The 24,241-nt window shown below is 34.7% G+C and overlaps 1 protein-coding gene across 4 annotated transcripts in view; it reads left to right on the top strand.

Annotated features, from left to right (window-relative positions):
• Positions 1–24,241, top strand: part of LOC134725709 (deleted in malignant brain tumors 1 protein-like) — an 85,292-nt gene that overhangs the window by 55,273 nt on the left and 5,778 nt on the right. For all 4 annotated transcript variants that reach the window (XM_063589739.1, XM_063589738.1, XM_063589740.1 and 1 more), the window contains 7 exons: positions 2,638–2,882; positions 8,535–8,685; positions 10,640–10,857; positions 17,093–17,360; positions 18,010–18,122; positions 22,421–22,588; positions 23,210–23,383. In XM_063589739.1, coding sequence (XP_063445809.1) covers positions 2,638–2,882; positions 8,535–8,685; positions 10,640–10,857; positions 17,093–17,360; positions 18,010–18,122; positions 22,421–22,588; positions 23,210–23,383 — 1,337 coding nt within the window. The remainder of the gene's footprint in view (positions 1–2,637; positions 2,883–8,534; positions 8,686–10,639; positions 10,858–17,092; positions 17,361–18,009; positions 18,123–22,420; positions 22,589–23,209; positions 23,384–24,241) is intronic.

The raw sequence follows: 24,241 nt of genomic DNA on the forward strand, positions 1-24,241 counted from the left end.
ACCTATACTTCTTTATTGTATTGAACTTTGGTCTCTTTATATGATAAAAGATATATATTACAAATCTAGAGTCAAAATATTGGTCATTGACTACTATCAAAGTTCAGATTAAATTTGCAAAAACTTTAATTAGAGTAAATCATACAAAATCCCGTTTTCAGGGGTCCCCTCCCGTCCTCCCGTCGAAGAGGAAAAACTTCCGTGCAGAAAAAAATTCATGAATGAAAATTTTCAGTCGCCATTTTTACTATTTTGTTTACAAAATTTATCATTGAAATCGTAAAAACCCGAGATTTGTTAAGTCGTAAAAACACGAGGTTTATCGAACGTATCCGGTGTAACCTGATTACGCAACATGTGGAGATTTTAATCCTTGCTAAAGGCTAATTAACAAGAGATAATAGTTTGATTGAACAATCATAAGGTGTTGGATTATCAATTACTCTATGTGGCTTCTGTTTATGGCACACGCCAAGGATGGTTAAAGGTTAATACCGATAAATACCGGCACTGATAGAAAATGGAATGTTGTTGTCTAAACATTTATCGGAAGTTTTATGATGGCGAGAAAAACATTTATTGTATATGAAAATACTGGAAAAAGGAATGGTTTCAGCTCAATGTGAGCTGTTTGCTACACAAGCTGACTGAAAAATTATATAAGCAAAATGATTATTTTGTACACCATTATGTGTTCAAAATGCCAAAACAACAGTTATCTCTGTCTCCAAAGACACCAGTTTCAAAACAACAGAAATATTTGACAAAGTTCAACAATGCCTGGAAAGCTGACTTCAAATGATGCCAATTCACTTCCAACAGGCAAGACCAGTGCAAAGTAGACTTTAAAATCTGTTATTGGAGCCATAATGACATTACCAGACACAGTGAGACCCCTCCTCACAAGAGTTTAAACAATGACAATGACCAGTTTTCTGTCATCATATTAGTGCTTTTAACCATGCATAGTATACCCATTGTTATTGTTTGTTAATTTATTATTTATTTTTTATGTTATAAATGTATAGCATATACCTCTCTTATATCTCAAGCCAATGACAATGAAAAACAAATAAAAAAAGATCATCATCAGCAATCAACAATGTAAAACAAAAGAAAAAAAAGATTCTCATCAGCAATCAACAATGTAAAACAAAAGAAAAAAAAGATTCTCATCAGCTATCAACAATGTGAAACAAAAGTCAAAAAAGATTCTTCTCAATTAATCCTGAATATATGCAGACTTTAACTAATGCCATTCACAAGGAAGATTGAAAAAAAAACACAAAAAAGACAGATTTTTACATCATCATGATCATATGGTTAGGTTTACGTGGAAAATATGTCGATAATATGTTGATAAAAAACCTCCTGATCTGAGGTCCAAACTCCTGACCAAAATTTCCAAATCTCCTGATCTGAATTTTACAGTTCATCACATGTATGGTAAATAAATCAGCTGTCAATTTAACAGTACTAGCTAATTAAACAAGGGTATCACACTAAAAACCCGTGTAGGAGAAAGAATTTGTCATTTGTGTCTCTTAGAAGTAGAAGATAAATTTCATTTTTTAAAATGTACAAAACTAAAAATAACCAATTGTTTTCCAAAATTAGTGAAAATATGACTAATAAAGCAAGGTTTAAATTTTTGCAACAGGTGTGTTATGATATTTCTCCACTAATGAAATTTTAAGTGTTGGGAGTAAAGAAATATCATTCTAAACAAGTTGTAGTGGTGAAATCTGTGTTTTTAATGATTTTTATCCTCCCTTTTCAAACTTTTGCAACAAAGATGTGTACTTTTTATGTGGAAGTCATCAGGCATAGTCGCTGTTTTCAAGACACCACAAGAGGAAATTCAGAAAATATCATGAAAATTAAACGTCATAATTAAATTTTGACCAGTCATTTGGTGAAAATTTCTCTAGAGATGAAAAATAGTTTTCTCATACCGCCCAGGAAACATGTGAAAATGCATAAAACTTAGAGAAAGTCTACAAGAAGGACACAGAGAGGCCAGGCTCGCTATGATGGACAAGATCTTCAATGACAAAGTAGCCATCAACAAAGACTTGTACCACCAAAGACCAACCAGAGTATCCAGACATAAACGACAGCATTGAAACATGGCACGTACAAACAGCAACCAAAGACTGCAGAAAATAGTCCTTCTTTGTGAACACCACCAAAGACTGGAACAAGCTTCCCCTGGAGATCGCCACAGCACAGTCATTTGAGACATTCAAATCTCTAATGACCAACCTTACAAATTAAAGATGAACATTTGTTTTTCATATCCTGTTTTTAACCAAGCAGAACCAATTTACCAGTATATTGGGAAAGTTGAATGTAGGCAGTATCTAGAAGAAGAAGAAGAAGATTGATAATCAATCAGCATATTACAACAAATCAATCAATTCCAAAAAAGATATATCAAAGAATGTTTACCAAAATTTTTATAAATTTTATTTTCTCAAAGCATGTCATTGAAATAATTACCCCCAAAATTGTAATTACCGGTAATTCCTACAGAAAAGTTAAATCTAAAAGATATTCATCCTAATGTTTTATTTAAACATGTATAAGTGTCAAAACAGATCCTTTTTATTAATTTCAACTTATTGAACATTACAGTTCTGGAAAAGTTTTGCCTACTGGTAAACTCAGTCCTGGAAAAGGAATGATTTGGGCTGCCGAGAAATGGGAGTGTCTAGGTACTGAGGATAGGGCAGATGAGTGCACTAATTTCCCCGGTATCCAATCCAGCTGTGACCATACACAAGATGTTGGTGTTTTCTGTGGTAATGAACCTGTGACCACAACCACCACCAGCACTACTACCACAGAGAAACCATCTACTACAGAGGATACTAAACCAGGTTTGTTGGGATTACTTCAATAGGACATTTTCACTTGTTTTAAATCATAAGTAAGTTTAAATAAACCTCTGAAATAGACCATAGCACTGATTTAATAGGGAGATCATTTTACAGCAAAATGATTATGTATACATATTTATTGTAATGACCAGCTTAATAAATGAGTGTGACTTTTAACTCAAATTTAGACATAATTAAATGCATTCATATCTGGAATAGGGATATTGAATATGTTTTCTTTAGTGATAACTGTACTTTATGCTTATTTCAAAGGGAGATAATTTCACAACAAACACTGCTGAGCTATGCTTTCTTTCATATTATGTTTCCAGAAGGAAAAACATTATCTTACAAATCAATTTTAGTTTTCTTTTGAGAACTCTTACCAATAGCTAAATAACTATGTTTAAAACAAAATATTTATAATTGTCTTTAAGATAGACATTTTAATATCCAAGTCATCTATACTATTAAACGAGAAGACCTCATTTTTGGTGTCGCTTCTCTTCTTTCCACAATAAGTTTATCATCATGTCTCTGTGTCCTATGGGTACAGTGCGTAATCGCATTTGTCATCCATTCATATGATTATTCAGATTGAGTTATTTTGGGTGAAAAACGAGAAAAAAGACGTCCGGATATGTTTCCGTCATTGGGCGAAATTTTAAGTCAGAAAAGACTTCCGGTTTGCGATTTTCTGTATACTTTGAACTAACTCGAATAATTCAGCGCCCTCTATCGGTCAGTGTCCCCTCTTAATATAGCGATCGATAGTGAGTCGGAATATATATAACGACTGGATTATTCGGGTTAACTTTGAACATACATTTATACTACGAATACAGTGTATTTTCTGTCTTATATCCGTCATTGGACGAAATTTAAGTCAGATTAGACCTCCGGTTTGCGTTTTTCTTTTTACTTTGAATCAAATACATATACTACGAATAAAGTGTATTTTCTGTCTGATATCATTTTCAAGTTTACTATCCACGGCAGTAACAGGGTTTATTTCATAGAGAGGGTCTGAATAATATATCAATGACCGCTGTGGGTCAATTATCAAACTGAGAATTGACTGTAAAAAGAAAGTACACTTTCGGGACGTCTGGAACGGGTGTTTTTAAGATCGAAATTTCAGGATTGATCATTTCGGGATCCGGGATTTCTTTTTTCGAATTTCGGGATGCCGAGATATTTAATTTGTATAATAAATTCAGAACCTCGGGATTTCATGTTTTTAAAGGGAAAATTCACGATTTTTCACTTATGGTTTAAATATGTTCATTATGACATAATATATATATTCACAAAGTTTTATTGCTATATGTGCAGTAATAAAGGAGAAATTCAATATTTAATGAAAAAATATTAACTACTTCCTGTAGGTCGTGACGTTTTCTCCTGGTTTTTGCATGCCGGGATTTAAAACACAATCATTAAAAGTCTTAAGTTTTTAATCATATTTTAACGTAATCGTAAGCGCGCCGATGACTTACGCTTTATCTAAATAACCATCCGATAATAAGAAGATAAAACGCACAGACGTTCAATTGTACATATTCATCGAGATAAATTTTCTATGTTAAACGTATATATTCGAATTATTTTTGTAGACAACACAAAAAGTTATAAATTTATTTTTAATTAATTTATTTTCGGACTGATAAGGTGAACAAAGTAAAGTACAATAATCTGTAAAGACAATATGTTGGTGTACTCTTATTGACCTTTTACTATCTCTGCTATGACTTGGTTGATACGATGTGTGTATTCACGGTTCTGTGGCAATACTCGTAGATGGCTTGTTGAAAGGTAAATTGTTATTTGCACTTCGGTATTTAACCACGCCTCTCGGGCACATCTTGCCAGGTGTGACTGTCTATTCGGATCAGTGAATTATAAGACAAGGGAGCATTCAATATACATATTTAAAATATATATTCAAGTTGGTGACAAATAAAAATTGATCGCCGTGGAATAATTTAATTATGTTTGGTGCTATTATTTATTTTAATTCAAATAAGTTAATTTACTAAGAAATACACAATTTTCGGTTAAAGACGGGAAACTAAAATCAAATGTCCGATTGAAATGATTTACACCTTTTGTCCTTGATTGATGTCTAATAAAAAGGAGAACTTAAGAAATTATAAATAGCTTTACCAAAGTATTTTTATTTTTTTTTATTAGGCAAATAAATGAATGAGAACACTTAGATTTAGACTTTTTAAAAGCCACGTATAAATTAATAACTGGAACTCACTGAAGATAACTCTACCGAAGCGGAATATAATATGAACGAATAAAGAAAAAATATTTTTCTACTTGAGAAGTTTTTAAAAATTGACAGCAAATTTAAGGTCTTCTTGGAATGGAATCGAAAAATTACGAATAGATATTCTTTATCAAGTGTGAAAAACGTCAACCAAATTTAATCACAATCGGGGACGTCCTTATTAAAATAGTCTTTGTCTCACAACGTATAATACTTAATAACTATTTGACCAAAGATGTTTAAAAACAAAAGACAACGAATTTAATGTCATCTTTCCCTATTTTTGAATGTAATTATAAGTCTGTTCAACTGGCAAGAATAGCCCTAAAGCGGACAAATATCTGAAAAGCAGTTTATTCTTTAAATTTGCTGTCATTGAATATCAAGAAAGAAAATAAATCCCGAAAATGATTTGAAACTTTAATACTCAATAGCTTTCCTAGAAAATATTCACATCCCTCGGGGATTATTAGTGTACGTCCAGTTGCATATGTCGGAACAATTGTGGTGATGACGAATTCCTTTCTTTATTCGAGAACAATCTAATTGATATATAAATCTGTGATTTTACTATGTTCATAACTTCGATGAACCAAAGCAAGTTATAGATCGACCTGTATTTAAATCAAATTGGTCCTCTTCTTCTTCTTCTTCTTTTGGTATACAATAGTCTATCGAATTGGATGATTACATACTGTTAGTATACGCAAGGATTTGTATAGTTAGTATACGTGGACTAGTCTATTTACAAAACTTTTACCCCAATTTGCACAAAATGTATGTTTCTTTCTTATGTTCAATGTATACATGTATATATTTTAAATTGCGCTGTAGTTCCGTAACTTTCTATCCGGGCGTATAAATGATACGTCGACAAGTGCGCACATTTTTTTAATCAACATTTCTGGAATGATCCAACGAATGTAGGACAGAAAGTCACAGGACAAAAAGTCACGGACAAAAAGTCACAGGACAAAAAGTCACAATTCAGTTTTTAGAGTATTTTTCTTTAAACAAGAAAAAATAGTTTTAAAAACAAAGTTTTTGTTTTCTTCTTGAACTCTTATATATAAAGCAACTTTGTAATTAAAATTTATTCAATAAATATCAATGATGAACAAATAATTGTTCTGAAAACAAAATGTCAAAGTGACTTTGTACTTAAATGGCTTCATGGTGCCAAGAAATGTCCCCTTTGCATGATTAAAATTTGATAACTTTTCATTTAACAAAGCTTATGAACAATGTCCTACACTGAAAAATAAATAGATGTAATAAAAAGAAAATATTTCAAGATCTTTCTCTTATATATTCAAACAATTGTCAAAAAAATAATTGTGACTTTTTGTCCTGTGACTTTTCGTCCTATCAAATTTGTAACTTTATGTCCTGTGACTTTTTGTCCTGTGACTTTCTGTCCGTTTACCGATCCAACTATGTCCTTTACTATTGACAACGAGTAAATATTACATTTTCCCAGAGACATATAATACAATTATAAACAAGCGTATGAGTTAAGTAATGACTAGTATATTATATCACTTTCGGACACGGAAGACAGAGATGTATATTATACATGCACCTGATAGTTCAGTTATAAGTTATCGGCCGTGTACACTGATCAATACCTACAGAAGTGAAACGATCCATGAACTTGCAAGCCCGACAGGAAATCGCTTGAATACCTGGACGTGTCACCTTTCACCCCTCACAATACCTTTGGGAGTAATACCTTAAGCCATGCGGGTGATCAGTGGAGCGAAGATCCTAATTTATTTGAATAAAGTATATTACTTTAAAGAATTATGAACGAATTAGATTTTCGAAAACAATTTTCACGGAACACTTATTTATGATTTGAACTTTGACTTTTTAACCGATTCCAATATTAACAGTTTAAAAATAACAGACTATATGGTTATTAAAAAAATAAGAACATTGTCCGTATCAAGTAAGTTAGTCAGATAAAACAACCGTACGATTGACAAGATATCGACACGTAATATTAAGACTACATCGGTTACTGTAGTTTTGTTTCTTTGTGGTTTATAGACATATCGGATTTTTATTTGGACAAGATAACAAAATGGCGGAAGGCCGAGAACTGATACTCAAAATTTAAAATCGATGGTGATCTCTTATCTAGCGGAATAAAACTTTAATATTTATAAATTTGAGCATTTTTATACAGAATGGACATAATATCAATTTTTGATTTTTTTGCGAAGTTTCCCTTTAAGCCCGGGATATTGGGGTCAGGGCCCCTCCGCAGTGGCGGATCCAGAAATTTTCATACGCAGGTGCCCGTTGACTGCCTAAGAGGGGCCCGCTCCGGTCTTGCTTCAGTGATTCCCTATATAAGCAACCAATTATTTTCCAGGAAAGGGGGGGCCGGGCCCCCTAAATCCGCCTCTGCCCCAACCTCCCTTTAATGAATGTTTATAATATACAGATAAGCGCTAAAATTATTCATGTGTCATTAAAATTAATAGAGAACAAAAAAAAAAAAGGAGGAGCCGGGCTAGAAAAACAATTATCCTGTCCCAAATTACCTATGACTTTTGATACCTTTTCTGAAATTCTCAAGTCACTAAATGTTTTACAAAAAAAAGAAGATGTGGTATGAATGCCAATGAGACAGCTCTCCACAACAGACCAAAATGACACCAACATTAACATTTAAAGGTCACCTTACGGCCTTCAACAATAAGCAAAAGCCGATACTGCATAGTCTGATATAAAAGGCCCCGAAATGACAATGTAAAACAATTCAAATGAGAAAACTAACAGCCTTATTTATGTACAAAAAATGAACGAAAAACAAATATCACTGAACCACTGAATTACAGGCTCATGACTGGAATGTTCATAATACATGTACACTAAATGTATGTTCATAATGAAATTAATAGAAAACAAAAAATGGGAATTTTGGAAATAAAGGAGGGTTAAAAAAAAAACATTTTTCTGTCCCCAAGTACCTATGACTTTTGATACTTTTCCTGAAATTCTCAAGTCATTAAATCTTTTACAAAATTCTTCCTACAACACTTTACATCCTTTCAAATACGCTCTGAATGACCGCGATTTCGCGGGTGTGTTCTAGTACATTTTTAATAAAATAAACTTTTCACAAGTTTATCAGTTTGAAAAGAGGATTTCATCTGCAACTTGAAGAAACGTTTTGGAATATGAACAACAAAAGTTATCACTTTATATTTAAACATTTTCTCGTTGGATATGATTGAACATAATGTTAAATTTATTCTCATCCTTTAGTCTCTTGTGGACACCTGTATTATTATCCATCATGCTCCACAAGGACTATATACCTCCCTGTGCTCCATTAGTTTATTCTTATATAAACCATTTAGTTTCAGGCATAAGGGTAGAGTTAGTTAATGGAAATGCACCAAACAGAGGCAGAGTAGAAATTATTCGTAATGGCATAAGGGGCACTGTTTGTGATGATAGATGGGATGACAATGATGCTACTGTTATCTGCCGAATGCTTGGATATAAGAGGTAAATCCTAGAAGTTAGTCTGGCAGATATTATAATTGGTTCCATTTAAAACCTATAGGTCCCGCTACATAAATAACATTTCAGTGTTCAATTTGACTGATTCACACTTCAGTTTACATCTAGTGAAGTTATGTATTTCCTATTTTGGTTTTTTAACACTTTGATATATTAACAGTTTCCATTAGCTGAACAAGGTTATCAATATACTATTAAAGTACTTTTATTCGTGGGGTACCAATTTTCTTGGTTTTCGTGGATGGCTTTATCCTCAAAATTAAGTGTCAAACAAAATAAAACAACCATTGTCCAAATCAAGACATGGAAAGATCAACATTGGTAGGTTTGACTACTGATATATGATCTAGAGAATACATTGAATAACGCCAAATCTGAGAATACTTTAATAGCAGTCACAGAACTACAACCACAAAAGTCATGCATGATTATACCCATTTGATATTTAATAACCTAAACTGTACAACTTTTGATCTTTTAATTCTCATAAAAAATATTTTTGATCGATGAAAGTCAGATTTCCGGTATTGATATGCTAGTATGATAAAGTGTTCATTAGTTCACCTGGCTCGAAGGGCCAAGTGAGCTTTTCTCATCACTTGGCGTCTGGTGTCCGTTGGCTTCCTTGTTAACATTTACAAAAATCTTCTCCTCTGAAACTACTGGGCCAAATTAATCCAAACTTGGCCACAATCATCTTTGGTGTATCTTGTTTGAAAAATGTGTCTGATGACCCAGCCATCCAACCAAAATGGCCGCCACAGCTAAAAATAGTACATAGGGGGTAAAATGCAGTTTTTGGCTTATAACTCAAAAATCAAAGCCTTCAGAGTAAATTTGATGGCGTTTTTTACTATTATCTTGAATATTATTGTAGATAGAGATAAACTGTAAACAGCAATAATGTACAGCAAAGTAAGACCTAAAAATTAGTCAACATGACCAAAATGGTCAATTGAACACCTAAGGAGTTATTGTCTTTTATAGTCAATTTTTATCAATTTTCATAAAATTTGTAAATTTTTACTAACATTTTCCACTGAAACTTACTGGGCCAAGTTCGTTATAGATAGAGATAATTGTAAGCAGCAAGAATGTTCAGTCAAGTAAGATGTACAAACACATCACCACTACCAAAACACAATTTTGTCATGATTTCATCTGCTTCATTTGTTTAATATTTGCATAGACCAAGGTGAGCGACACAGGCTCTATAGAGCCTGTAGTATATCCTCATAGTTCTCGTACATATATGGGAACTAATAATTTCATGCTGGGCTTGATTTTGGTAAGAATTATTTGACAATTCAAGATACGTTAATAGCATTTGTTTATGTTCCAGTTTCCTTTAGGTGACATGTTTATAGCCTAATTAACACCTTTGATGGTCTTTAATCTGTTGATCACTTTATCATAGGTTAATGCGTGTTATCACTATGATTTACATGGGTCAATGTTTACTTTGCAATTTCCTTCAATCCAGACTATTTGTAACCATCGTTTCTAAAGGCTTTAAATATTTATTTTTTCAACTTATATCCACAAATTTATAAACCCACTAACATGTAAATATTGCTCAATTCACGAAAATTGATACCCAAGAATTAAAGTACTATCACAGTAGTTCAATGTAAAAATGTGTTAACCTTCACCTCCTGTAGACCTTTACAACAGGAACTTAAACAAATTTGCACAGCCTTGACAGCAGCAGTTTGTCCCATTACCCTTCCTTTACTTATAAATAACTTAATGATCTTATCAGCAGCGATTCTTAATTCTTATTGTATCATTGAAAAATATAACAATGAAAACATTTTAAATTATATTGCAAAATATCTTGATATAGGTTCTTTAGCTAATTTCTTCAGAGGGAGATCCACCACTTTGGAAGTTTATAAAAGGATAATAAAAGTTAAAATGTATAATTTATAATTTACAGAGGAGGTACAGCTGTATCAGAGGCTGTATATGGAGAAGGATCTGGTAAAATTATACTGGATGATGTTGAGTGTGACGGGGAAGAGACCTCTATAGAGGAATGTACTCATTCAGGCTGGGGTGTCAGTAATTGTCAACACACAGAAGATGCTGGTGTCAGGTGTATAGCTGATAAAGAAACAACTGGAGCTGACGACTGGCAGGATACATTCACCCCTGGTGAGTATAAATAATATAGAGCTGACGACTGGCAGGATACATTCACCCCTGGTGAGTATACATAATATAGAGGTGATGACTGGCAGGATACATTCGCCCCTGGTGAGTATAAATAATATAGAGGTGATGACTGGCAGGATACATTCACCCCTGGTGAGTATAAATAATATAGAGCTGACGACTGGCAGGATACATTCACCCCTGGTGAGTATACATAATATAGAGCTGACGACTGGCAGGATACATTCACCCCTGGTGAGTATACATAATATAGAGCTGACGACTGGCAGGATACATTCGCCCCTGGTGAGTATAAATAATATAGAGGTGACGACTGGCAGGATACATTCACCCCTGGTGAGTATAAATAATATAGAGCTGACGACTGGCAGGATACATTCACCCCTGGTGAGTATACATAATATAGAGGTGATGACTGGCAGGATACATTCGCCCCTGGTGAGTATAAATAATATAGAGGTGATGACTGGCAGGATACATTCGCCCCTGGTGAGTATAAATAATATAGAGGTGATGACTGGCAGGATACATTCGCCCCTGGTGAGTATAAATAATATAGAAAGAGGTGACGACTGGCAGGATACATTCGCCCCTGGTGAGTATAAATAATATAGAGGTGATGACTGGCAGGATACATTCGCCCCTGGTGAGTAAAATAATATAGAAAGAGGTGACGACTGGCAGGATACATTCGCCCCTGGTGAGTATAAATAATATAGAAAGAGCTGACGACTGGCAGGATACATTCGCCCCTGGTGAGTATAAATAATATAGAAAGAGGTGACGACTGGCAGGATACATTCACCCCTGGTGAGTATAAATAATATAGAAAGAGGTGATGACTGGCAGGATACATTCGCCCCTGGTGAGTATAAATAGTATAGAGGTGATGACTGGCAGGATACATTCACCCCTGGTGAGTATAAATAATATAGAAAGAGGTGATGACTGGCAGGATACATTCACCCCTGGTGAGTATAAATAATATAGAGGTGATGACTGGCAGGATACATTCACCCCTGGTGAGTATAAATAGTATAGTAAGAGGTGATGACTGGCAGGATACATTCACCCCTGGTGAGTATAAATAGTATAGTAAGAGGTGATGACTGGCAGGATACATTCGCCCCTGGTGAGTATAAATAATATAGAAAGAGCTGATGACTGGCAGGATACATTCGCCCCTGGTGAGTATAAATAGTATAGTAAGAGGTGATGACTGGCAGGATACATTCACCCCTGGTGAGTATAAATAGTATAGTAAGAGGTGATGACTGGCAGGATACATTCGCCCCTGGTGAGTATAAATAATATAGAAAGAGGTGACGACTGGCAGGTTACATTGGCCCCTGGTGAGTATAAATAATATAGAAAGAAGTGATGACTGGCAGGATACATTCGCCCCTGGTGAGTATAAATAATATAGAAAGAGGTGATGACTGGCAGGATACATTTACCCCTAGTGAGTATAAATTATATAGAAAGAGATGATGACTGGCAGGATACATTCACCCCTGGTGAGTATAAATAATATAGAAAGAGGTGATGACTGGCAGGATACATTCGCCCCTGGTGAGTATAAATAATATAGAAAGAGGTGATGACTGGCAGGATACATTCGCCCCTGGTGAGTATAAATAATATAGAAAGAAGTGATGACTGGCAGAATACACTCACCCCTGGTGAGCATAAATAATATAGAAAGAAGTGATGACTGGCAGGATACATTTGCCCCTGGTGAGTATAAATAATATATAGAAAGAGGTGATGACTGGCAGGATACATTCGCCCCTAGTGAGTATAAATAATATAGAAAGAGGTGATGACTGGCAGGATACATTCACCCCTGGTGAGCATAAATAATACAGAGGGAGGTGATGACTGGCAGGATACATTCGCCCCTGGTGAGTATAAATAATATAGAAAGAGCTGATGACTGGCAGGATACATTCACCCCTGGTGAGTATAAATAATATAGAAAGAGGTGATGACTGGCAGGATACATTTACCCCTGGTGAGTATAAATAATATAGAAAGAGGTGATGACTGGCAGGATACATTCGCCCCTGGTGAGTATAAATAATATAGAAAGAAGTGATGACTGGCAGGTTACATTCGCCCCTGGTGAGTATATATAATATAGAAAGAGCTGATGACTGGCAGGATACATTCACCCCTGGTGAGTATAAATAATATAGAAAGAGGTGATGACTGGCAGGATACATTGGCCCCTGGTGAGTATAAATAATATAGAAAGAGGTGATGACTGGCAGGATACATTCGCCCCTGGTTAGTATAAATAATATAGAAAGAGGTGATGACTGGCAGGATACATTCGCCCCTGGTGAGTATAAATAATATAGAAAGAAGTGATGACTGGCAGGTTACATTCGCCCCTGGTGAGTATAAATAATATAGAAAGAGCTGATGACTGGCAGGATACATTCACCCCTGGTGAGTATAAATAATATAGAAAGAGGTGATGACTGGCAGGATACATTGGCCCCTGGTGAGTATAAATAATATAGAAAGAGGTGACGACTGGCAGGTTACATTCGCCCCTGGTAAGTATAAATAAGATAGAAAGAGCTGATGACTGGCAGGATACATTCACCCCTGGTGAGTATAAATAATATAGAAAGAAGCGATGACTGGCAGGTTACATTTGCCCCTGGTGAGTATAAATAATATAGAAAGAGGTGATGACTGGCAGGATACATTCGCCCCTGGTGAGTATGAATGATATAGTAAGAGGTGACGACTGGCAGGTTACATTGGCCCCTGGTGAGTATAAATAATATAGAAAGAGCTGATGACTGGCAGGATACATTCGCCCCTGGTGAGTATAAATAATATAAAAAGAGGTGATGACTGGCAGGATACATTCGCCCCTGGTGAGTATAAATAATATAGAAAGAGGTGATGACTGGCAGGATACATTCACCCCTGGTGAGTATAAATAATATAGAAAGAGGTGATGACTGGCAGGATACATTCACCCCTGGTGAGTATACATAATATAGAAAGAAGTAATGACTGGCAGGATACATTTGCCCCTGGTGAGTATAAATAATATAGAAATATGTGATGACTGGCAGGTTACATTTGGTCCTGGTGAGTATAAATAATATAGAAATATGTGATGACTGGCAGGTTACATTTGCTCCTGGTGAGTATAAATAATATAGAAAGAGGTGACAACTGGCAGATTACATTCACCCCTGGTGAGTATAAATAATATAGAAAGAGGTGATGACTGGCAGGATACATTCGCCCCTGGTGAGTATAAATAATAGAGAAAGAGGTGATGACTGGCAGGATACATGGGCCCCTGGTGAGTATAAATAATATACAAAGAGCTGATGACTGGCAGGATACATTCGCCCCTGGTGAGTATAAATAATATAGAAAGAGGTGACAACTGGCAGGAAACATTCGCCCCTGGTGAGTATAAATATTATAGAAAGAGGTGATGACTGGCAGGATACATTCACCCCTGGTGAGTATAAATAATATAGAAAGAGGTGACCACTGGCAGGTTACATTGGCCCCTGGTGAGTATAAATAATATAGAAAGAGCTGATGACTGGCAGGATACATTCACCCCTGGTGAGTATAAATAATATAGAAAGAAGTGATGACTGGCAGGTTACATTCGCCCCTGGTGAGTATAAATAATATAGAAATATGTGATGACTGGCAGGTTACATTTGCTCCTGGTGAGTATAAATAATACATAAAGAGGTGATGACTGGTAGGAAACATTCGCCCCTGGTGAGTATAAATGTTATAGAAAGAGGTGATGACTGGCAGGTTACATTTGCCCCTGGTGAGTATAAATAATATAGAAATAGGTGATGACTGGCAGGTTACATTTGCTCCTGGTGAGTATAAATAATATAGAAATATGTGATGACTGGCAGGTTACATTTGCTCCTGGTGAGTATAAATAATATAGAAAGAGGTGACAACTGGCAGGTTACATTCACCCCTGGTGAGTATAAATAATATAAAAAGAGGTGATGACTGGCAGGATACATTCGCCCCTGGTGAGTATAAATAATTTAGAAAGAGCTGATGACTGGCAGGATACATGCGCCCCTGGTGAGTATACATAATATAGAAAGAGGTGACGACTGGCAGGATACATTGGCCCCTGGTGAGTATAAATAATATAGAAAGAGCTGATGACTAGCAGGATACATTCACCCCTGGTGAGTATAAATAATATAGAAAGAGGTGACGACTGGCAGGAAACATTCGCCCCTTGTGGGTATAAATATTATAGAAAGAGGTGATGACTGGCAGGATACATTCGCCCCTGGTAAGTATAAATAATATAGAAAGAGCTGATAACTGGCAGGATACATTCACCCCTGGTGAGTATAAATAATATAGAAAGAAGTGATGACTGGCAGGTTACATTCGCCCCTGGTGAGTATAAATAATATAGAAAGAGGTGATGACTGGCAGGATACATTCACCCCTGGTGAGTATAAATAATATAGAAAGAGGTGATGACTGGCAGGATACATTGGCCCCTGGTGAGTATAAATAATATAGAAAGAGGTGACAACTGGCAGGTTACATTCACCCCTGGTGAGTATAAATAATATAGAAAGAGCTGATGACTGGCAGGATACATTCGCCCCTGGTGAGTATAAATAATATAGAAAGAGGTGACATCTTGCAGGAAACATTCGCACCTGGTGAGTATAAATATCATAGAAAGAGGTGATGACTGGCAGGATACATTCGCCCCTGGTGAGTATAAATAATATAGAAAGAGCTGATGACTGGCAGGATACGTTTGCCCCTGGTGAGTATAAATAATATAGAAAGAGGTGACAACTGGCAGGAAACATTCGCCCCTGGTGAGTATAAATGTTATAAAAAGAGGTGATGACTGGCAGGTTACATTCGCCCCTGGTGAGTATAAATAATATAGAAAGAGGTGATGACTGGCAGGTTACATTTGCTCCTGGTGAGTATACATAATATAGAAAGTGGTGATGACTGGCAGGCTACATTCCCTCCAAGTGAGTATAAATAATATAGAAAGAGCTGATGACTGTCTCACATGGTGTGTATAGATGATTCACACACACCTGGAGGGGATGACTGGCAGGCTGCAGTCTTACATGGTATATATAGATGATTCACACACACATGGAGGTGATGAATGGCAGGCTTCAGTCTCAAATGGTGTGTATAGATGATTCACACACACACCTGCAGATGACTGGCAGGCTACAGTCTCACATGGTGTGTATAGATGATTCACATACACCTGGAGGTGATGACTGGCAGGATACTTGCTCCTGGTGAATATAAATGATATAAAAAACAGCAGCAATTAATTCCTGTCTTACAAGATTCTCTGATGGTGAGTATAGATAAAAGACAGAATGGACTAATAAGTGTTGGTTACATGTTGTTCTGGTGAGTAATAATTATACTCAGACATCTTGGAGTGTAAAGATGATTCACACACACCTGGAGGTGATGACTGGCAGGCTATAATCTCTCATGGTGAGGACAGATGACTCAAAGACAACAGGAATTGATAAATAGCCCATTTTCAAGTACCTGTAGATGTGTTGCAATAGATACAATAAAATTGAGAATGGAAATGGGGAATGTGTCAAAGAGACAACAACCCGACCAAATAAAAAACAAACAACAGCAGAAGGTCACCAACAGGTCTTCAATGTAGCGAGAAATTCCCGTACCCGGAGGCGTCCTTCAGCTGGCCCCTAAACAAATATATACTAGTTCAGTGATAATGAACGCCATACTAATTTCCAAATTGTACACAAGAAACTAAAATTAAAATAAAACAAGACTAACAAAGGCCAGAGGCTCCTGCCTTGGGACAGGCGCAAAAATGCGGCGGGGTTAAACATGTTTGTGAGATCTCAACCCTCCCCCTATACCTCTAACCAATGTAGAAAAGTAAATGCATAACAATACGCACATTAAAATTCAGTTCAAGAGAAGTCTGAGTCTGATGTCAGAAGATGTAACCAAAGAAAATAAACAAAATGACAATAATACATAAATAACAACAGACTACTAGCAGTAAACTGACACGCCAGCTCCAGACTTCAATTTCATTTTGTATCAATTGCATCTCAATTACAATTATTTTAAAATATTTTGTCTTCTCATATAGTGTATAATTTATATATGATATTTATGAATTATCTTACAGGTTGTGGGAAACGTCCAAGAGAAGACAAACACATCAGGAAGAAAAGACAGACACCACATCTTGGAGAGGCTACTGTACGTGAGCGTCCACAACCTGCTAAAATAGTCTATGGAACAGTTGCAGAATATGGAATGTACCCTTGGCAGGTTGGAGTCAGGAAGATTTATTATTATGATTATTTTTCCAGAAAGAAAATCTCCAGTGTTTGGTGTGGAGGGACAATTATCAATAAACACTGGATTCTCAGTGCTGCTCATTGCTTTGATGGGTAGGTATTGTATTCAGAAAAGGTACCAGGATAGATTGGTGATCTATGTATTTTTATATTTCATATTTCATCTTGCTTTTCATGTCACTATCATGTATTATCAAGCTTGAAATAGCTTTTATCCAAGCTGGTCATTCATAACACTCATTCCAAAGTGAGTGCCTAACCCCTCCAAGGCCTCTATTTAAATAAAGTTTGTTTTTTTCTCTTTAGAAATCAGTTTTGCTGTTGTGGTGTTTAAAGTTGATTTTTAGTCTGGTCAAATTATTCTATGAGAAAGATACAATTTCTAGTTAACAAGATTGGTAGCAGACCAATAGCTTAAATATAACCCATGGTTTCAAGTATGACCTCGATCTATCTATTTAATTGAAAGTCTCATGAAAAGATTATGAAACTTTCTGGGTTGTATCTCTTTTTAATGAATTTATTACTAAATTATTTTTTCTTGCCAAAATTTAAAGTAGATTAAAGATAAAAAAAAATTATGCATGAATACTGGTAAAAATGTATTGTGAGAACTTGTATGATCCTTAAAAATAAAGAAATATCTGAACAATTGAGGACTTTAAAAACTTTTATATAGCCAGTGATGTCTGAAGTTTGAGATTGAGATAACAGAGTTATTTTTTTTAACTTTTATTTACAGTGTACTTAAATCCAAAATAACGATAAGAACAGGGGATCACAACCACAAGAGACCGGATGATTATGAACAAGAATTTGATGTAGAAGCCGTTCTGACTCATGATCAGTATGACTGTAAGTATATAAAAGAGTCATGAAATAGAAGGTCCTTCCTAAAATAAGTTCCAAAGGGAAAAACTATTCAATATTTTTTTTTTCAACTGAACTAATTAAATGAAGTTAACTTTTTAGAATGTTAATTCCTACTTGAACAAATATTCTGGCATTGCTTATAATAAATATTTACGAAGTCTTTGTCAAAATTCTATTGTCATAATATTTCATTAATATTTTTCAATAATATAATGAATATCAACCACTTTCTCATAGAAGCATAGTTTACACTTTTCTTATAAAAAAAACCCTACTACATTACTATTAAAAAGATGTACTGTGTAAATGGTTTGTATATGTGCCCTCCTATTTTGTTTGTATATGTGCTCTCCTATTTTGCTATCCCTGCAGGTGCCACACAAGACCCTATTTTGCTTTGAATTTGTGTAGTTAAATTCTACCTGCATGCTGTAGCATAACAGGTAGCTTAAAAATTTATTAAGTAAGTAAGTAAGTAAATTTACACCTTGGAAGTGTTAAAAAGTATTTACTCTTTATAAAAAAATCATCTTTATCCATATAGATAAAAAATTACCATTGCAAATAATACAGAATTATTTATACTTTACCTGAGTTGATGTTTTAAAACAGTTTATTTTGACCCAATCAAGTTTAAATTTCTATTTGGTGAATATTTTAACGAAAAAGAATATGTCTGAAGGAAATAAGTATAAATTGTGATATAAGGGGGAAGTAACTCTATAAATATTTGATTTTTATTATTCATGGATAAAAATACCTAACAAATTGGTTTGTTTAATTTTTTTGTTTCAGCCAAGTCTGTGTTTAGTGACAGACTTATATTTTTTACAAGGCTGGTTAATATTTTCTTACATGCCAGCTTTGAAAAATTAAACATATTTAGATTTTTTTTCCATTCTAAACAAGCACCTAGCCAGCTGCTCTGGAAATAGTATAGATCAGTATATAGTTTGTTATCTTACAGCTTCAGTCTAACAAACTGATTAGAATTTACCCCACATGTTAGGAGATCTGAACTGGTTCAATCATTTTATCCAGTAGTTTTAAGCTTACCTTGGGTTACAATCAGAATTTGAGATACATCTCCCCTTCTGAGAGCCAGATATATTAAGGTTGCAGTCTTGTAATTGACTGCTCCATAGGCTTACATGCAAAACCGCTGATCTTTGAAAATAAAAATAGAAAAAATGCTACATAGAAAAAAAATTTCATGTTCATATTATGTATGTACTAATGTGAAATTGTGATTTAATCGACAAAAAGGGGGTGTTGCCACAAAGAATAAAAAGTTACGCAATCCTGAAGTCAAAACATTTTATTTCTACTTTCTGTGTTCTATTTTTACTAGGCCGCACCACTTCCAGTAAACATGATATCCTTTCACTTTCCTGGTTTGATATTCCCAAAAGATGCAAGATTTTTTTTCAAGTCTATATATATGTTTCAATTCAGCATAAACCTATAATCAAACAGAAAAAATTGAATTCAGAAAACAATTCAGAAAAAAATGCACTATTTTGTTTCCCTCCATGTTTTGACATGCACCGGAAATTGGAGTTGTAATACAAGACTGGTACCTTAAGGCTCAAAATCTTTACATAATATTTACCTACAGCGGGACTTAGAATGTGAACTTTATTGACCTGATCATAAATTTCTAATTCATATATGCTCAAAATGCAAAATGTAACCTATTCTAGAGGCATCTCTATAATAAACTTATATGAATGAAGTGGCCCCCCCCCTTTTTTTTATTATCCCAAAATCAAATTTTAAAGCATTCAGAGCATATCTGTTTTAGAATAAATATGTTCATTCATTGTTGGGTTGCTGCCACTAAGTTGGTAATTTTAAGTAAAGGAGTATGTTAGATAAGGTCCTAAAATGGCCCCCTTTTTTAGCGTTAATTTCAAATTCACATTAATCGACCAATATCACGATAAATTACAGCTAATACATTGACTAGCTAGAATATAAACCATTTTGTTGAAAAATTTACGTTTTTGCGTTTCATTATGACGTCACAAGTTGTACTCATATTGATTTTTCACGAAAAAATCAATGAAAATGGGTAAATTTCCATAGATTGTTGGACAGGAAAGATAGAGCGCATACGTCGACAACAAAGATATTTTAAAATAATGTTTGTGAAAACATTTCACATGTCTTATTTGAATCTTAAGCTTGTCGACGACTGCGCTCTATGTTTCCTGGTCCTTCATTTGGTTGAAATCTAGCTGATTTCGTCAAATTTCACCAAAACCCCTTATTTTGACCTTTTTTTAATGTAAAAATCAACGTGTTAGAATTAAATTTTGACAAAAAACAGTCTGTTTAACTTTCTAACATGTCTTTAAGGCAACTTAAAACATTTATTGTCTTGTAACTATGAACTTTATAATTGGGGCCAAATATGGCCCTCACCGAACATACTCCTTTTGCAGTTTTTGGTTAGATTTTATAAAATGTAAACATAAAAAATGTTCAGCAAAGTAAAGATCTTCCAAAAAATTAATGTGACCAAAATTTTCACCCCTGAAGAAGTAATTGCCATATAAAGATAATTTACTCAATTAGTTCATGTTTGCTGATATTTTAAAATCTTCTTGGCCTTTTACTTCTGAACTTTGAAGGAATGTTCCTTAGGGTATCTATTTTATAAATTTTATCTGAAATCTTTGATCCATCAATGAACATGGCAGCCATGGGTAAAAATAGGACATAGGGGACATACCTCAAAAACTACAGCAGTTAAAGCAAAAGTGAAAAGTGATACATGGGTCATGATTTATCTATAATGAGCAAAACAGATTCTTTAGAAAGAAAAAATATCATCAAGAACTTCAAATATGCAAAAAGTAAAATCACAAAAATACAGAACTCTGAGGAAAATTCAAAAAAAGAAAGTTGATCCCAAATCTACTGGCAAAATCAAAAGCTCAGACACATCCAAAAAATGGATAACAACTGTCATATTTCTGACTTGGTACAGGCATTTTCTTATGTAGAAAATGGTGGATTAAACCTTGTTTTATAGCTAGCTAAAAAAGGGACAAAAGATATCAAAGGGATAGTCAAACTCATACATCTAATACAAACTGACAACGTCATGGCTAAAAAGGAAAAAGACAAACAGACAAACAATAGTACACATGACACAACATAGAAAACTAAAGAATAAACAACATGAACCCCCCAAAAAATAGGAGTCATCTTAGGTGTTCCAGAAGGGTAAGCAGATCCTTTTCCACATGTGACACCCGTCGTGTTGCTTATGTGGTAACAAATCCGGTAAATAGTCTAATTTGGTAGGTCACATTCATGAAAGATAGGCAGATTGTTGTTACGATGTAAGGAACATATCCGATATCACTTGTGAAACGGTTATTCCATAACGGTCAACCAACTCGTGATGGCGTCTGTAAAGTTTAGGAAGGGATGATTTCAACTTCACCATTTGGAACTCATGGTTTAATAGCTTCATTGTGAGCAGCAACCCTCTATTAAGAAAATCATGATAGGAAATGCAAGCACGGGAATATCATATCAATTGTATACAGGTGCTGCTGGAATGTTGCTACTTAGAAATAGCTAAACCTCTCACTTGTATGACAGTCACATAAAAATTCAATTATATTGACCATAATGTGTCAATAAAACAAATAGACATGTAGGTAAAAATGACAATAATAGGTTAACAGAAGTCAACATTGTGTTACTATCTTATTACTTTACAACCAAACAAATAAATTAACAAACATTTCCCATTGCAGAATAACACAAAAAAGGGGATGTATAAGTATAGAGCCATATCATATGTAAGAAAGAAACATTAAAAGAAATATAGACAAAGCAAATTAGCAAAAATGAAAAACAATTAAGAATACAGAATTATAAAATAGAACAATAATACAATGATGGGATGTATAAGTACAGAGCCACATCATATGTAACTAAGAATAAAAAAAAAGGCATATAGACAAAACCTTAGCAAAAATAAAAGACCAAATATAAAAAATATCACAGAACAATAACACAACTATTAATATTAAGGAAACACATATATATTGAAATAGGATTTTTTTTAACCAGGTGAGCCATTCTGGCTCTTAGGATTCACTTGTTGATTAATTAATTATCATGTCTCAGAGATGTTATCTGCTCTCCTTTTAAAATTGCATGGCATTAAATAGTTTTCCAAACTTTTAATCTTATTGTCTATATTTTATGCTTTAGCAATCGTAAAATTAAAAAAACAAACTGTTTTTCCCTTTAAGCTGATACATATGATAATGATATTGCACTGGTGAAAATTAGTTCTGATGATGGTCAAGGGATCACATTCAATGATTATGTTCAACCAGCTTGTTTACCTGACCTTGACACCTTGTATAGAGTAGGTACTTTGTGTCATATATCTGGATGGGGAAAGACCGAACATGGAGGTAAGTTTGTCATCCTAACAAATTTGATTATTACGGAAAGCTTATTTGCCTGTGGTGTTTTATTGATTTTTTGTTCCAAATAAAACCAATAACCCTGTATTTATTTAATATGACAGTTGATATACTTACCTTTCAGGTGAAAATCATAAAATAAGTGTTTACAAAATTAAATGTCACTTTCTCTAATTAATATAAAAAACTTTTGAACAATAAATGGCCTTAAATTACAAATTTATCATGCAATATAAAAAACCCATATTGCAGTCAGCTTTAAAAGACCCAGAAATGACAAATGTAAAACAATTCAAACAAAAAAACTAACTAATGTACAAAAAAATGAACTAAAAACAAATTTGTAACTTATCAACAAATGACAACTAATGAATTACAGGCTCTTAACTTACAGGCACATACACACGAAATGTCCACCAAACCTGGGACAGTGGTCTAACAGTTAAACACAAGAACTAACTATAAAAAGACAAATATGCACATCTTAGAACTGTCACAAAACTATTTATGACTTAAATGACTTAAACGATGACAGCCTTGTTTTGATAATTAATGATTGAGTGAATACAAATGTGAGTCTATGATATATCTTTTTATTCACAATTTCAGTCAGTCCAAATGTTTTGAGGAAAGAAAAAATTCCAATAATGAACACCAGTAAATGTAGAAGTTTGTATAAACATGATTCGATTACACCACACATGTTGTGTGCAGGTTATGAGGAGGGAGGTGTAGATACTTGTCAGGGAGACAGTGGTGGACCTCTTGTTTGTCAGGTTAACGGTATGTATTTCAACATAAACTTGTGATGTCAGACAGGTTTAGGTTCTTATGTGCTGGTTATGAGGAGGGAGGTGTAGTAGATACTTGTCAGGGAGACAGTGGTGGACCTCTTGTTTGTCAGGTTAACGGTATGTATTTCAACATAAACTTGTGATGTCAGACAGGTTTAGGTTCTTAAGTGCTGGTTATGAAGAGGGAGGGTGTAGATACTTGTCAGGGAGACAGTGGTGGACCTCTTGTTTGTCAGGTTTATGGTATGTATTTCAACATAAACTTGTGATGTCAGACAGGTTTAGGTTCTTATGTGCTGGTTATGAGGAGGGAGGTGTAGTAGATACTTGTCAGGGAGACAGTGGTGGACCTCTTGTTTGTCAGGTTAACGGTATGTATTTCAACATAAACTTGTGATGTCAGACAGGTTTAGGTTCTTATGTGCTGGTTATGAGGAGGGAGGTGTAGATACTTGTCAGGGAGACAGTGGTGGACCTCTTGTTTGTCAGGTTAACGGTATGTATTTCAACATAAACTTGTGATGTCAGACAGGTTTAGGTTCTTATTAATGGTTATGAGGAGGGAGGTGTAGATACTTGTCAGGGAGACAGTGGCGGACCTCTTGTTTGTCAGGTTAATGGTATGTATTTCAACATAAACTTGTGTTGTCAGACAGGTTACATACCCGTAGCCAGGGGGGATTTGAGGAGTTTGGACAAACCCCACTTGAAAGCAAATAAGCACTGTTAAAGTCTATGTTCTGTTCGAATTGTGACTGTTAAAGTCGAGTTTGTGAGGCCCCCTTAGAAATTCCTGGCTTAAGGCCTGGGTTAAGGTTATTTTTAAGAGTTTATAATGCAGTTGAGA

Source organism: Mytilus trossulus, chromosome 7 (genome assembly GCF_036588685.1).
Source record: "Mytilus trossulus isolate FHL-02 chromosome 7, PNRI_Mtr1.1.1.hap1, whole genome shotgun sequence".
Taxonomy (NCBI): domain Eukaryota; kingdom Metazoa; phylum Mollusca; class Bivalvia; order Mytilida; family Mytilidae; genus Mytilus; species Mytilus trossulus.